At 51.4% G+C, this 15,257-nt stretch overlaps 2 protein-coding genes across 6 annotated transcripts in view; one reads left to right on the forward strand and one right to left on the reverse strand.

Annotated features, from left to right (window-relative positions):
• Window positions 1–15,257, forward strand: part of Socs1 (suppressor of cytokine signaling 1) — a 65,152-nt gene that overhangs the window by 42,077 nt on the left and 7,818 nt on the right. Inside the window, exon 2 of the transcript XR_004945601.1 lies at window positions 9,080–9,189. The gene's annotated coding sequence lies outside the window, so the exon portion shown is untranslated. The remainder of the gene's footprint in view (window positions 1–9,079; window positions 9,190–15,257) is intronic.
• Window positions 5,070–15,257, reverse strand: part of Clec16a (C-type lectin domain containing 16A) — a 209,449-nt gene continuing 199,261 nt past the window's right edge. For 4 of the 5 annotated variants that reach the window (XM_036194913.1, XM_036194911.1, XM_036194912.1 and 1 more), the window contains one exon: window positions 5,070–8,121. In XM_036194913.1, the coding sequence (XP_036050806.1) occupies window positions 7,766–8,121 (356 nt within the window). In that variant the 3' untranslated portion in view covers window positions 5,070–7,765. Of the gene's footprint in view, window positions 8,122–11,319; window positions 11,444–15,257 lie in introns of all 5 variants that reach the window. The other variant, XM_036194915.1, reaches the window with a different exon arrangement.

A 15,257-nucleotide genomic window follows, 5' to 3' on the forward strand; every position in this document is an offset into this window, starting at 1 on the left:
ATGTAAGTGGGTGAGGCCAAAAGCTGGGCCATGGGTATTAAGACACATAAGAACTTGGGTTGGGAATTTAGGACCCCATTAAAGACTGGCCTCGACATTCATCTTCCAGGTGAAGAGTGTCACACATCAGGCTCTGGGAGATTCTGTCAATAGACTTGGTCACCCATAGCCTGCAGAACTGGGGAACTCTGTTGGAGGAGAGCTGGCATAGGTCATAGCATACTGTGACCTGTGAGCTGCACCAGCACACTGCCTTGTGCAGTGGTAGTCCTGAGTTGACTTCTTGGACCACAAGGACAGGGTCTAGTGGAGTCCCACTGTGACCTGGTTCTTTTTTCTGTCACCCTGATGATCCCATCCAAGAGAAAAGCCTTTGTGAGGTGCTCTCAAACCCCTGTCAACAAGGCAGGCATGGGACTTGGATAAATCTTAAACAGGTGGGGGTAGGAAGAGGGGGCATAGCTGTGATCCTGTAAGGCAGGAGGAGTGAGGAGGATTTTGAGTACAAGATCAGCCTGGGCTAGACAGTGAGAACCTCTCTGAAAAAAAAATGAATGGGCTGGGGGCACAGTTGGCTCAGTTGGTAAAGTATTTGCCTTGCAAGTATGAAGACCTGAGTTTATCCTAAGAACACAAGTGTGGGAGTTTGAAAGAAAATGGCCCCCATAGGGAGTGACACTATTAGCAGGTGTGGCCTTGTTGGAGGAAGTGTGTCACTGGGGTGGACTTTGAGGTCTCCTATGCCCAGTGACACAGTTCACTTTTTGTTGCCTTCAGATCAAGATGTAGAACTCTCAGCTACTTCTCCAGCATCATGTCTGCCTGCTGTGGGATGTCCTGTATGTTGTGAATATATGTTGCTATGATTGATTGATAAATAAAACACTGATTGGCCAGTAGCCAGGCAGGAAGTATAGGATAGGCAGGACAAACAGAGAAGACAGGCTGGGAGGTGGAAGCTGAACGAGAGGCCAGCCTGCCATGCAGGGAGCAACACGTAAAGGCAACAGGTAAAGTCACGCAACATATAAATTAACAGAAATGGGCTGAGTTAAGAGTAAGAGCTAGTCAGTGGTAGGCCTGAGCTAATGGCCCAGCAGTTTAATTAATGTAAGTTTCTGAGTGATTATTTTATAAGTGGCTGCAGGGTCCATAGTGCCGGGCAGGACTGGAGAAAACTCCAGTTACATCTGCCTGCACACCACCATGTCCCACCATGATGATAATGGACTAAACCTCTGAAACTGTAAGCCACCACCCCAATTAAATGCTTTCCTTTATAAGAGCTGCCATGGTCATGGTGTCTTCACAGCAATAGAAACCCTAACTAAGACAGCAAGTACAATGAAAAAAAAAATCTGGGAGCTGGATGGTGGTGCACTCCTTTAATCGCAGCACTCGGGAGGCAGAGGCAGGCGGATCCGTCTGAGTCTGAGGCCAGCCTGGTGTACAGAGTAAGTTCCAGGACAGCCAGGGCTACACAGAGAATCCTGTATTGAAAAAGAAAACGAAGAAGCTGGTCATGGTGGTATGCATTGTAATCCCAGTGCTGTGAAGGCAGAGAGAGGAGGATGCCTGGGGCTTACAGGTCAGCCATCTTCGATTAATTGGTGAGCTTTAGGCCAGTGAGAGACCCTGTATCAAAAAAATCAAGGTGGACAGTACTAGTTTTATGTCACTGGACACAAGCTAGAGTCATCAGAAAGGAGGGAGCCTCAGTTGAGATAACTCCTCCATAAGATCAGGCTGTAGGCAAGCCTGTAGGGCATTTCTTAATTAGTAATTGATGGGGGAGGGTCCAGCCCATTGTGGGTGGTACCATCCCTGGGCTGGTAGTCCTGGGGTCTTTAAGAAGGCAAGCTGAGCAAGTCATGATGAGCAAGCCAGTAAGCAGCACCCCTCAAGGGCCCCTGCATCTGCTCATGCCTTCAGGTTCCTGCCCTGCTTGAGTTCCTGTCTTGGCTTCCTTTAATGATGAATTGTGATGTGGAAGTGTAAGCTGAATAAATCTTTTCCTCCCTAAGTAGCTTTGGTCATGGTGTTTCATCACAACAATAGTGACACTAAGATACTGAGGGACAATGCCTGAGGTTGTCTTCTGGCCTCCACGTGCACAAACACGCATGCATGCACATATACACATGAGCATATACAAATGCAAATATCACATACCACTAAACCCCAACAACTCTAAAAGTGAGTTCTCTGGGTTGGCTTTGAGCTTGTTTGTGTGGCATTGTTCATTCCTGGCAAGTTGGCATGCTGAATTATGACTGTCTAGGGAAGGCATACCTGTGTCCTAATCTCTGGAACCTGTGGTCCTGACTATTTGGCACTAGGGTCTATGCAGATGTTAGCAGGCTGAGGTCGTTATGAGGTCATCTTGGATCAGGGTGGGTCCTTGTCCCATGACTGATGTCTTCAGGGAAGGGAGAGGGGTATGAGGCATGGAGACCCAGAGCCATGTGACCATGGACCTAGAGCCTGGTGACTTACCCATTAGGACACTGAGGCTTGAAGAGCATGAGAAACTGGGAGAGAGGCATGGAATGGGGTCTCCTTGTGCTGTGCTGAGCTTGAGCTTACGTTTGTGGCCTCTATGGTCATTGGAGAACAAACTCCTGTCATTTCCACCCTGCTAGGAGTGTGTTAGCATAGCATAGGACCAAGGCAAGGCAGGGCTCTCTATTCCAGGTGCGACCTCCAACTTCAATACACTAGGTTGAGAAGGTGAATCTAGCTCAAGGGGTGTGTCTGGATGAGTGCAGTTGCTGTCAGGAGGTGAGGCTGAGCTGGGGTGAGGGAGCATGAGAAGAGGGGCAGGGCCCAGGTGCCAGGCTAACCGCAGAGCCTTGTACCTAGGGCCTTAATGGCAATGGGTTTTAGCTGTGGGTAAATGCAGTGGTAGTCTGGGTGGTAGAACCATGAGCAGGGTGATGCTGAGGCACCATGGCCTGCCTAGGGGAGAGCAAGGTATGCAAACTTGCTATTGGGCATCATGTGCCCCAGAGTGAATTCCTGGGAAACCACAAATGTCTAGTTATGCCAAACCCACCTTCCTTTGGAGAAAAGCATGTAAGGCCTTGAGGCTTCTTTCCCAGTACCCTCAAGAGCCATGGAGGAGCAGGCAGAGGTAGAAGGGGCTTTCCTTATCGGGCTGCTTGGGATGTGGTCTTCCCTCCAGTGAGGGACTCAGGCTGCAGTGGGCAGGACATACTATGACAGATCTCCAAGGAGACAGTGACAGGAGCTGATCTGCAGGGGGACATCTCCGGCCTCGGGGTGAGGACACAAGAGGAAAATGTTAAGTGCCTGGCCCCGAGCCACCACATCAGCCACAGAGGAGTCCTGGTTGGGATTAGACAGATTCCAGAGAGAATCAATTGGTAAAGAGCTGGGGAATAAATACTTGGTAAAGTACTTGCCTTGCAAACATGAGGACCTTAGTTCAATGTCCAGGACCCATGTATATATGCAAGCCAGGCGAGGTGACACTGGAGAGGCCAGCCAGCCTAGGCAAACAGTGAACTCTAGGCAAAGAGATGCGTTCTGTCTCCAAACAAACTCATTGGAGAGTGACTGAGGAATGACCATTGTTGACTCTGGCTTCCACCTTCCACACACAAGCATGTATGTTCACACACACATACCAAGCCACTATGCCTGACTAGGAGTCACCTAACTCCCCCGACTTGGAGGCCACTTTCATGAGTTTACTTATAGTAAGTTCCTTCTCTAGACTGAAGCCACCAAGACATTCACATGCCCAATGCCCAAAGCAGGGCTGCTGTGAGGTTGAAGGGACCTGAGAGGGTGAGTGGGTGTTGGTAGCAGCAAGCAGTTCAGTAGCAACCACACCACTGTAAGGTGGGCTCTGGGCCCACCCTGAGTGGGCACTTCCTCTGAGCCCAGACAGTGCTAAGGGCTCTCAGTGAGGGTACTATAGGGATTCTGATGACTAGATCTGGGGGTGCTTCTAGTTTTGGACTTGAATTCCAGATGATTCCAACACGTATCCATGTCTGTGAAGTGCTGCTGAACCCCTTTCCTCCTGTCCCAGCCTGGGGACCTGCACCTCTGCCATGCAGGTTTCGGATCAGGATGGCCTGGCTGCACAAGGCCTACCTCCTGTTTCTTCATCTGTATACAGGGGACAGCATGAGGTAAGGGCTCCCCACCCTCACCTGGGTCTCTCCACCCCAGAGGGTCTGGCTCTTGGAGACCCAGGATAGGCAGGGAGACAGCTGAGCCCTCTGACAACTGCTGTTCCTGGCCCCTGTCCATCCATAGGTCACCCCGCTCCTGTGCATCTTTCCAGTATGTTCGTTCCTTCCATAGACTGGAGCTATCAGACATGTGAATGCCCACACAACCAAGCAGGGCTGCTGTGAGGTAAAGGAGGCTGAGGGTGAGCCTTTGGCCGATGTCCCAATGAGCAGGTACCACTTGGGGACTCCACTTAGGGACCCCAGAGCCTCCCCAGGCCCAGACATCATGGCTGGGCTTCCAAGGAAACAGGACAACCACAGAATAGGCCAGAAGAGGAAGTAGGCTGTGCTGTGGCACATTTCTCCTGTAAGGACTCAGTATGAGGTTGGCTGTCCAGCTTCTCCTTTTGGGTTTGCTCTCAAGACCCCTATGTTCCTAGGCATTTCTGGGCTAGGTTCGAGCCAGAGCATCTGAAGCTATCAAGAAACCTGTTATTCTAGGTCCAGGGATTTCCAGGGCTCAACTTGGTATATGCTGGGGTGTGCAGGAATTGTGACCACCAGTGTTACCAGGCTATCCCAGGTGGAAGCCCTGCCTGTCCAGATAGGCAGGGCCTCACCAGCCCATATCACATGGCAGAGAGCAGAAGGCTTGGAGTAGCTGAGGCAGAGCAAACCCAAGACCCTGCCCCCCTTTGTGGGTAGGGCCTTCCCAAATAGGACTGTTCCCAGAACTACCTCAGCAGAGCAGTGAGGTCTCCAGTCCTTCCACCTGATCGGTGGTACCAGCTCAGGAGTTTGATGGCTCTCCCCGGGGTGGCATAGCCTACTGCCATGGTGCCAAAGAACAGCAGGCCTCACTCCTGGACCACTGGTTTTGCTTTTTATTGCCAAGTTTTAATTTACAAGGAAGTTCTAGCTTTCGTGGCCCCCCTCAGGTTCAGTCCCCAAAGTCTAACTCCTGCTGGCAAAAGCAGGCACTTCCCTGGCCAGAGTTTCCCAGCCCTGCCCCCACTTTGCAACAGTTCTTCACAGCTTCAGCTCTGAGGGAGGGAGGATGCATCGAACCTTCTACCCATTGTTACTGCGTGAAATATATTTATTGCAACTACAAAAGACCAGACCTGGCTTACCCGTGCCTTATTTACAAATGTGCGTTTCAGAGGCCACAGAGAAAGCCAGTGCTGCCCTCAGGAGGGATGTAGTCATGTATTTGGGAGGTTGGCTAGGCTGGGTGCAATAGCAGAGAGGGTCAGCTCTGGGAGCCTCGTCCACCACCTCCACCATACAGGGAGTTCACCAATACAATGAGTCTGAGCTGTGGGAAGTGTCCTGACTGCCCAAGCCTTCAAACAGGATGGGGCAGTGTTGTGTTTCTCTATGGTGATAGTCAAAGCAGAGATATAGGCCCCAGGGCAGTGGCAGAAGGGCAAGAGACCAGGGCGGCATGGTGTGCATGGCCTTGGAGACAAGACTAGTGGTTCTGAAGGCTGACTCTGGGACCTCCAGGTCAGCTCTGTGCCCTTTTGGACCTGGTACCCCTTAGTTCTGTCTCCTCTGCTGACCATGGGAGACCTAATATGTTCTACCTGGCTGGGTCTGCCTGGGGAGCAGCTGGCAAGTTAGTAGGGTATTCCTGAGGATTGGGTTGTGCCCATTGCCACCAAGACCTAGGTGAGGAAATGTCCTGGCCAGCTGCTTCCTCCAGAACCTCCTCATCAGCAATGGGCCAAGGAGCTCCATTCACAGGAAGTTCCCATTTGCTTACCTGGAGGTACCCCTGGGTGCCTGGCTACAGGAAGCCTTTGGGGGACAATCTTCCAAGCTGTGGGGGACAGGCTTGTCCTTAGTGAATGTTACATGGCAGCTGCCCTTTCAGTGTTTGCTGACCACGTTGGTCATAACCTTTCCCCTTCCTTGGAACTTCTTGAGAGCAGAGAAGAGGTTAGAACCAGAAGGGTGGAGCCCACCTGCATGGGTGGGTTAGGGTGGCTGCAGGCATTTCTCTCCTGACCATACTGCAGGGTGGAGTCACTTGCATTTTATAACATTTACACTGTCCTAGCAACTGTCATCTCAAAACCCAAAGTTCCTGCTCCGCTGTCTACCCCTCCCTGCAAATGACCAAGAAATACCCTGGGCTGGCTGGGGGGCCCAGAGAGCCCTTCTTTCCAGGGGCTCTGCTAAACCTCCTGGAACATCCTTTCTTGCCAGGCCTTAGGAGCTTCTGCCTCTGGGCACGCCCACCAGAGTACTTTTAAAAACCAGAGAAGCCAGTCCACATGGACACCACTCCCCTCCTGGGGAGCACTGGGGCTGCAGGGAAGCGAGCTGGACAGGGGTGGCAAGGATTTCTGATGTGCAGATGGTGACATGCCTCCTACAAGGGTACCCTTGTGGTTAGCCTTCAGTGGCTCCTGATACTGGGTGTGGCCACATTGGCAGGAAAGCCACGGAAGGCCTTCCCACGGAGCCATGAATTGTGAACTGGCTGGCTGCGTGGGCTGATGGGACAAATATGGTTTTGCTGGCACATGCCTAGAAGAATGGGATTTCCATACCCAAACAGGCTGTGTGGTAGGGGCAGCAGTGGGCAGCAGAGGAAGGTTCTGCTTTTGGGTCATCTGATTTGCAGCTGGGCCTCTGGTTGGGCATCCATATGCATATTGGGAAGCTGGTGACATCTGAGGATGACTTCCTGTGCCTTTGACTCCTGTCACACCCACTTGGGCTAGGGCCTCCGTGGTCCCAATGGATCTTTCTTAGATGAAGAGAGAGGGCAGCAAACCTGCTGGAAGCTGTGCTGATGTGGTGTCCTGAGCAGGGAGCAGATGTCACCCAGGTCACCTGACAGCACAGAAGTTGGCTTCTCACTCCATATGGACTGAGAGGGCTCAGGTCTCTCTTTTTGTTCAGAAGTATCTGAATCCAGGGAGAGACTTTATCATCCCACAGACTTGTAGGATTGGAGACAGAGAAACCAGTGTCACTCAGGAAGAGAGGAAGTGACAGCTGCAACTTCAGAATAAAAACACAGACGCTCTACATAAGGGGAACCTAACGGCTGACACTTTGCATGTGACACCAAGCCTTAGGTGCCCCTCCCCCAATACTCTTTTTAAATAAATCTCTTCACCTTTTGCCCTAACCAGAAATAAAAGCCCCAAAGAGATGTTTCTCCAGGTGCTTGTCTATAGAGTTCTACCACAGTAACCTGGTCCACTTCTGTGCACACTGGGAGTGAAGACAAGGGAGCTGCCTGAAGGAGGGTCACCTGGGGCTGTCAGGATCAGAGACTGCCCCAGACCCCTCTGAGGTGGTCAATGCCATCATTTGTACACAGGAGGCTGTCTCTGGGATCCCAGCTTGCTCAGGAAGAGATCAGAACAAATGAGAAACTCCAATGGTCCATGGCTGTCTTGCAGCAAGGGGTGTCAGGGACAGTTTCCAAGGTCATGGAGAATTGTGGGTGCTCCTGATGTGTCTTGCTGTCACAAACTGCACCAGGGTCCCTGCCGGCGGACTGCACACACAAAGGGAGATCCCTGGGTATCCACTCAGTGCTCTGTGGGGTTTGCAGGCTCTGGGTATACAGTGTCCTCATCTGGAGTCTCTGTGCCTGCTGTGGCCAGTGCAGGGAGCTGGGGAACACCAGTGAGGGCTCGGAGGCTGTGAGGATCAACTGGGGGCACAAGGGTCAGCGACTCAACACTCAGTGTGTCAGCACTGTCCTCATAGAGCAAGGAGATGGTAGGCTGCTGGGCGGGGAGGAGGCTGGGAGACAGGTGCATGGTCTCCACCTCAGCGCTCCTGGACAAGTTCTTGCTGGGCTTGGAGTTGACTTCCATTTCATTCACAATCACCGCCGTGTCTAGAAGGTGAGGCTGAGGCTGTTCTGGAGTTGTGGGGGCATCTAGAGAAGGAAAACAGAGATACTCTCAGCTCTGGCGACACTGTAAACACCTGGCACCCGCTACTCCTGTCCTGCATCAAGGTAGAAAACCCTGTGGGGAGACTGCTGGTATTGGGGCCTGCCCTGGTTCCACCTGCTCCTTTTGGGGACCCAGAAGTTGCTCAGTCTCATCTTACTTAGGCCTGGGGAGTATGTCAGGACCCTGGGTGCCTGACTTATAACAGCAGGGAACACTCAGGCCTCCTGTGAAATCAACATGTGGATACTGAAAGTGAAACCCGGCCTGGGCACTTGGTGTTCTCGATGAGTCTGGGGCAACTGCCTGGTGGTAAATATGTAAATGAATGCAAACAGCCTGGGGTACACAATTCCAGGCTATTTCCAGAGGCTACATTTGGAGATATTTGCCAAGGAGTCCAGTGCAATGGTTAAAAACGAACTGATAGAACTTTCTAGTTTCTAAAATTGTCTAGTTTCTTGAACTGTCGTTTGCCTTGCCTTCGGCAGGCACTGAGTTAGCACCCACCAAGAGGATAGGCTGGTCAAGGCCACGACTGTCAGAAGTTTCCACAGGGCCATGAAGAGGAGCCATGAGCCTCCAGCAGTTGGAAAGTAGCTGGTTGTTGTTGTTTGTTTATAAACCCTGATTAGACTGTGGACACACTACTGGCTACTTGCTTTTCAATGATGAGCAAGCTGGGAATGTGTGGCATTCAAGGGAGATCCTGTCTAGGACTGCAGAGGTTGAACATTCTCAGATGGTGAGAGGAAGTGCTGGGCTGTCACTTGGGCTGCACTTTTGTATTTGTGTGGATTTTAGGGTTAACTGTCCTTGGACAGAAGATGGTGATTATCCAGCCAGCCCCTGGAGCCATGGGAGGAGACTCAGGGGGCATATGGGAATTTGTTTTGCTTCAATGCCATTCTGGTTGAATTAATTCTTGTTTTCTCATTTAAGCCGAAATAAAACAGAAAAGCGAACGGAACACAGAGCCAAAGGATGGAAGAACGAAGAACAAAATAAACCAGGCAACATGAAGAATGGGGTGGAGAGCAGAGGAGACACAGGTAAAGGGAAGCGCACACCTGACTCCGGGAGGATGGATCCAGAAGGGCCTGGTCAGTTCTTTCCTAAGGGCTTCACTTTTGCTTTTTGTACTGCTGAGGATGAAACCCAGGGCCTCAGGCATGATGCTAGCCAAATGTTTTACCACTGAGCTGAGGTACAGCCTGCCCTTTCTTTAAAGAGAAAAAAGAAGAGGGAGAGCGAGCGTGCCAGTGAGCGAGCGAGGTCTGGAGAAAGCCACTCCCTGTGACAGCTCCGGGCCCATCCTTGCTGGAGGGCTGGTGTCAGTGAGAACTGGGGCAGAAAGAGAGCCGTACAACTAAGCCCAGAAGTGCTCTGTCCCACAGCCATCCGTGCTGCTTTCTCTGGCTTTCCACAAACTCAGTCCATTGTGTGCCAACGCCTGTGAGCTGGGCTGGCTTCACACGGGTCCTTGTTGTGACCTTGTGGGAACCTGCCATCTCCGTGTGGCACTCAGTGATCTCTACGAAAGTTTTCAAATGGGTCTGAGCCTATCTTGGAACTCCTCCACGAGGAGTCCATGGCTAGGCAGCTTGGAAATGACTCACTACAAATGGAACTGTCCTGTTGTTGGTATTGGAGGGACTGGGGCATAGAAGCATTGCCCTCCTGGATCCTTACCTCTTTCCAGGTTCTCTATGGGGCTTTTGCTGATGAGAATAATCAGGAAGGCAGAAGGACCATAGTCAAAGCCATCAAACAAAACAAAACAACTAACATTGTTACACAGGCAAATAGCTGTCTTTAGAAAAGTAACAACTCGAGGGCAGTGGTGGCGCACACCTTTAATTCCAGCACTCGGGAGGCAGAACCAGGCAGATCTCTGTGAGTTCAAGGCCAGCCTGGACTACCAAGTGAGTTCCAGGAAAAGGCGCAAACCTACACAGAGAAACCCTGTCTCGAAAAACAAAAAAACAAAAAAGAAAAGAAAAGTAACAACTCTGTTAAAAGGGCAGGTTTTTTTTTTTTTTTTTTTTTTCACTTTAAAAATACTGGGAATACTTCTTGAAAATGGGCACCAAATCCATATAACAAAGGGGCAAAAGGAGAAGAGGGCAGGGCAGGCTTCCCTGGGGAAAGTGCCGCCAGGCCACTCTCTGTTCAAAGGCTGTGACCTGTTGGACCTTTGGTATCTCTTTTCTGCTGATTCTGTAATGGCTACAAACTGGGCACTGGAAAGGAGGAGTTTGGACATGGGCTGGGAGGTAGAGCCATAGCAAGAGAGGAGGGTTGAGGGGCTTCCAGCCTCTGCCTGTGAGTGCACTAGGAAGTGTCTTGCCTGAGGCTCCCCCCGCCACCCCCATTTGTGACCTACAGCTTTAGAGTAGGGCCTCACTGGTCTTTGTAAAGCAAGTGATAGCTTCCAGAAGTGATATGGACTGGTTGTATATAGGCTTGAAAGGCAGGCAAGTGCTGTGCGAAGGAAGGAGGGAGGGAGGGAAGGAGGGAGGGCAGGAAGGAGGGAAGGAGGGAGGGAAGGGCTCCATGTAGCAAGCTAATGCAAAGCTCAGAGGGTCAGCTGGGGGCGAACTGAAAAGAAAGTGAAGGGCTCCTGCTGATACACACTGTCAGCACATGGACATATCAACAAGCATGGGGAAGTCCCAGGATGGCAGCAGCCATGGCCCTGACGAGAGAGCCCAGCTGCTCACCTCTCCTAGTGATGTTTAAAGTGATTGGGGCACTGGGAAGATGGCTTCTGTCAAGGAGGTAGCATTGGGCCTGGATAGCAGCTGTATTTGCTGCTTAGCTTTGGCCAAGGCCTGGGAAAGAACATTCTAGGTTGCTTTTACAAGCTCACAATTCTCTAGTCAATTGCAGGTATTTGTGTGGACATGGCACAGGGCTTATTCTGAGACTATATTGAGCCTGATGTTGGAAAGGACGTTAAGAACAACTGCAATGCTCTAGGTTGTCAAGGAAGGACCTGGGGGCAGAGGGTTGGGGGTGTGTGGCCTTAGACAGAGGACAGAAAGGAAAAGAATTAACTTTAGGGAAGCTAAGATTGGGATGGTGTGCTCTCTAGGCCCAGCTTTCCCGCCCTGCTCACGCGACCCTGTTGCATGTGGCCGGGATATCATGGGCCCGGGGGGCTCCGGAAGGAGACCTGCCTGATTTGATTGTGCGTGAGGTGCCGTGGCAGCTGCTGGTCGAAGCACTAAACCCAGTGGCCGCCGTGACTGTCGGCCTCCGACAGGCTGAACACTCGCCGGCGTCCTTTCCTGCCACTCCTGACTAGAGGGAAAACACAGGACAGATCATAGAAAGCCTGTAACAATGGAACAGTGAAGGTGAGGTGGAGAGAGACACAGCAGTGACAGACACTGAGCATTAGCAAGAACAAAGGGAGAAAGTCTGTGGCTGGAGTGACCCAGACTGCAGCCCACCACACAGACAGGACACATCCATGCTGTCCCCCAAGACGAGCCAAAGTCAGGAGATCTAAGAAAAAAAATTGTTCATTTATGCAACTTTCTTCTTTTTATTAGACAAGGTCTCACAATAGTCAGGGCTAGCCTCAGACTCTGCTACACAGCCAAGGAGAATCCTGGAACTTTGGATCCTCCTGCCTCGACCTCCTGAGTCCATTACACAGACCCGGTTCATGTGGTAGTGGGGATGGAACTCAGACTATGCATGCCAGGCAAGCATGTGGCTGACTGAACTGCATACAGCCCCATCCCTCACTCATTCAACTTGATATGATTAGAGACAGAGAAGGTCCAATCCTGCAGCAAAGATTTGGATCACTGATAACTTCTGGTCTTGTCAGAAAAATCACGGGACAGGGACAAAAGGACAAAAGTGCCTGTCAGTTTTATATGGACCTGCAGAAAGATGGGAACACAGGAGGAAATGCCTGCAGGAAAGAGGGTCTGAGGACCAGAGCCAAACCAGAGTGACCCTGGGGAGGGTGGCATGGAGGGGATGCAGGAGGTGCTGACACTCACCTTAGACTCACAGTGACATTTGGGGGAGGGGAGGACTTGGAAAGCGCCACCTTGGGAACCAAGGACCAGGGCACAGAGCAGGAAATGGGAAGAGCAGGCACCCAGTGGCTTAGTGGAATGCACAAGCTGGGACAGCAACACAGGACCGGCTCATGGTGTGTTTGGGTCACAGTCTCAGAGACACACTGCAGGAGTAGAGCTAAGAGTAATGCCATAGCACAGTGGGGACACGGGAACTACATGTGGAGGATGGCCATGCTTGTCCATTTCATGCTGGGTCTATTTCCCACTAAAAAAAAAAAAAAGAAAGAAAGAAAGGAAGGAAACAAGGAAGGAAGGAAGGGAGGGAGGAAGGAAGGGAGGGAGGAAGAAAGGAAGGGAGGGAGGGAGGGAGGAAGGAAGGAAGGAAGGGAGGAAGGAAGGAAGGGAAGAAGAAAGGAAGGGAGGGAGGGAGGGAGGAAGGAGGGAGGGAGGGAGGGGAGGGAGGGAGGGAGGAAAGGAAACAGAGCACCTGCAGAGAAAAGACAACCCTGCCTTCTCCCCGGAGTGCCTGCCCTTGAAGGGCCACTGGACTGGGTGTCCAGAACTTCAGTGTAAAAATGAAGGAGGGATGCTCAGAGAAGGTGCAGGGAAGAAGGGAGCCTGGGGTCAGAGGTCATGGAGGTGCTCAACACTGGGTCCCCAGAAGCTAGCCCTTTCTTTTGTCTGTCAGCTCTTAGGATGGCCAGTGGTGGTTGTAGGCTGATAGGCTGACATTTACATTTACAAGGGCAGCCTGACCTTCACTCTGGCATCATTTCCAATAAACACTTTCTGTCTTCCTCCTCAAAGATGCTCACAGAGAAACTGTAAAACTTAGTCCTGTGGATGCCAGATAAGGACCACAGCAGGCCAGGGCCCAGTGTCTGAGGGGCACAGCAGGCACTGTGGGCACAGCACTCCAGTTGACTCCACAGGGCACCCTTTCTCTTGGCTCAGGTCCCAGTTTGTGCTGGGTCTGCAGGTTCTAAAACCACTTCTAGGCAGAGGCCTTGGTCAAGAGGCATAGAAACTGTTTCTCAAAGACAGACTGCCGGCTTCTGTACTCGGAAGGGCATGATTTGCAGGGAAGCTTTAGGAAGATGGGGGAAAGGACTCTACTTGTCTCAGACAAGATAGAGGGACGGGGTCCAGTGTGACTTGTGTGAGGCTCAGACACCTGCTCCTAGGGCTCCTGGCTTGCAGCATTCATTCCTTGGGTCTCGTCTCTCTAGGAAGACAAGAGCCTTTTGCAGCTGATCTGTGCCGGCTGGTGGAGCCCCTGCCTGGTCCCTCATTGTGAGTTCCAACTGCATACATTTCTCTGTGGTTATCTGATGGGCCTTGTCTGCCCCTGTTCACCTGTGAGAACCCTGCTTTGCCACTCAGTGTCCCTAATGTCTGTGTACAGAAGGAACCCGTTTGCCTAGAAAAGGACAGTGCAGTGAGGCAGACCAGGGAAAGAAAGAAGGCAGTGAAAGGCCATGTAGTAGAGGGATATCTTGGGGCAGGCCTCAAGGCCACCTAGCCAGGATGGGCAGCCTGCAGCACTGATGCCTGGGAGCACAGGCTGGAGCCCAACAAGAAGCTGAGAATGTCCATCCTGGGGATACACGTGAGTCTCTTTCAAACCCAGGCAGGAAGTGAGGTCGACCTAGCTAGATAAAGCAGATACATAAATGACCGTCCCAGGCATCCGCCTCTTTCATCCCTAGTGTGGGAATGAGCTTGCATCAGAAGAAAACATGGCTCTCTAGGGTCTACTGTGCTTTTGCGGACCCCAGCAAACATTCCCCTGATTGGGACCCACAAGGCCCAGCCATCTGCTATCTGGGACTATGTGCTCCCAGGCTCAATGAGTGGGACTGTGGCTTTGGAGCTGTGCCCACAGGCAACTGAGTATGACAAAGGACAGCCGTGAGACAGTTGTTACACTCAGGACTCAAACTCTGACCCAGGTCTATGGCGCACCCCTGGAGGTATCTTAGAAAAGACTCAGGGGCCATGTCCCATACTCTGCTAGATTGTTTTGGAAGGCACCAAGGATAGGGTTCACATTTAGACTCTCCCATCTGCTAATGGCAGTGGGGTAGGTAAGTCACATGATCTGTCAGAGATGGTATGTTTTCAAATGGAGGAGAGGCCTCAGGGAGGAGGTGTCTATGTAGTGCACCCAGGCAAGGTGCCCAGGCATAGGTGGCATACACTGGGGTGACCATGCATGGGCTGGGGAGGAACCTACACAGACCAGGAGAAATGCCAGAAAAGTATGAGTCTTCCCCAGCTCTTTAATCCTTCCAGACTGGTGTAATTGGTGTCTGTTACTTGTGGGTCTGGTGTGCTGTTCTGACACATGTATAATGTGTGGTCATCAAGTCAAGGAGAGGAGTACCATCACTTCAGGTACTTCTCTGGGATCAGGAATATTTCAATTTGCTCTTCTGGCTATTTAAAAACTGACAGAAAGGTATTGGGAGCCAGACTGCCCTACTGAATTACGTAGCCCTAGACCTTAGCCCTCCCACTTAGCTATATTTTGTGATCTGCCTCTTGTACATTTTTCAGTATTCAGCACCATGGAGCAGAAATGGGAAATTGGTCTCTCACAAGCTAGATAGCATTAATCACATACCTTCCCAACCAGATACCTGACCTTGCAGTGGGGCATTGGTATCTCTAAGTCTCTGGAGTTTGCTATCCTGGCTTTGAGGGGCCTGGCTGCTGCTCTCTATACTAAGGATCTCCCTGGCCTCTGGGAGGTTCAGTGAATATAAGGTCAGCAATGCTCTGTGTTAGCACTACACCCTCAAAACTACTCTGAGGACAAATGGACTCTTGGCTGAGCAGCAGGAATAGAAGGTGAATGATGTGGGGAGAGGCTCCTCAGGTTCATCCAACTACCAGCTGGACATTCAAGGACCGTGCCTTGAGCTGATGGTGGCAGCCCTCGGCAGGTTGAATAACTGGCTAGTAGGCTATGTAGGGGCATCTTCTCTGACCCTCAAATACTGGGCTGCACTTGGAGCTATTGTCAAACTCAGAAACTTGGTAGAGGGACCCTCACCCCTTTCTCTGTCCTT

The sequence above is a fragment of the Onychomys torridus genome, chromosome 8, assembly GCF_903995425.1.
Source record: "Onychomys torridus chromosome 8, mOncTor1.1, whole genome shotgun sequence".
Lineage (NCBI taxonomy): Eukaryota > Metazoa > Chordata > Mammalia > Rodentia > Cricetidae > Onychomys > Onychomys torridus.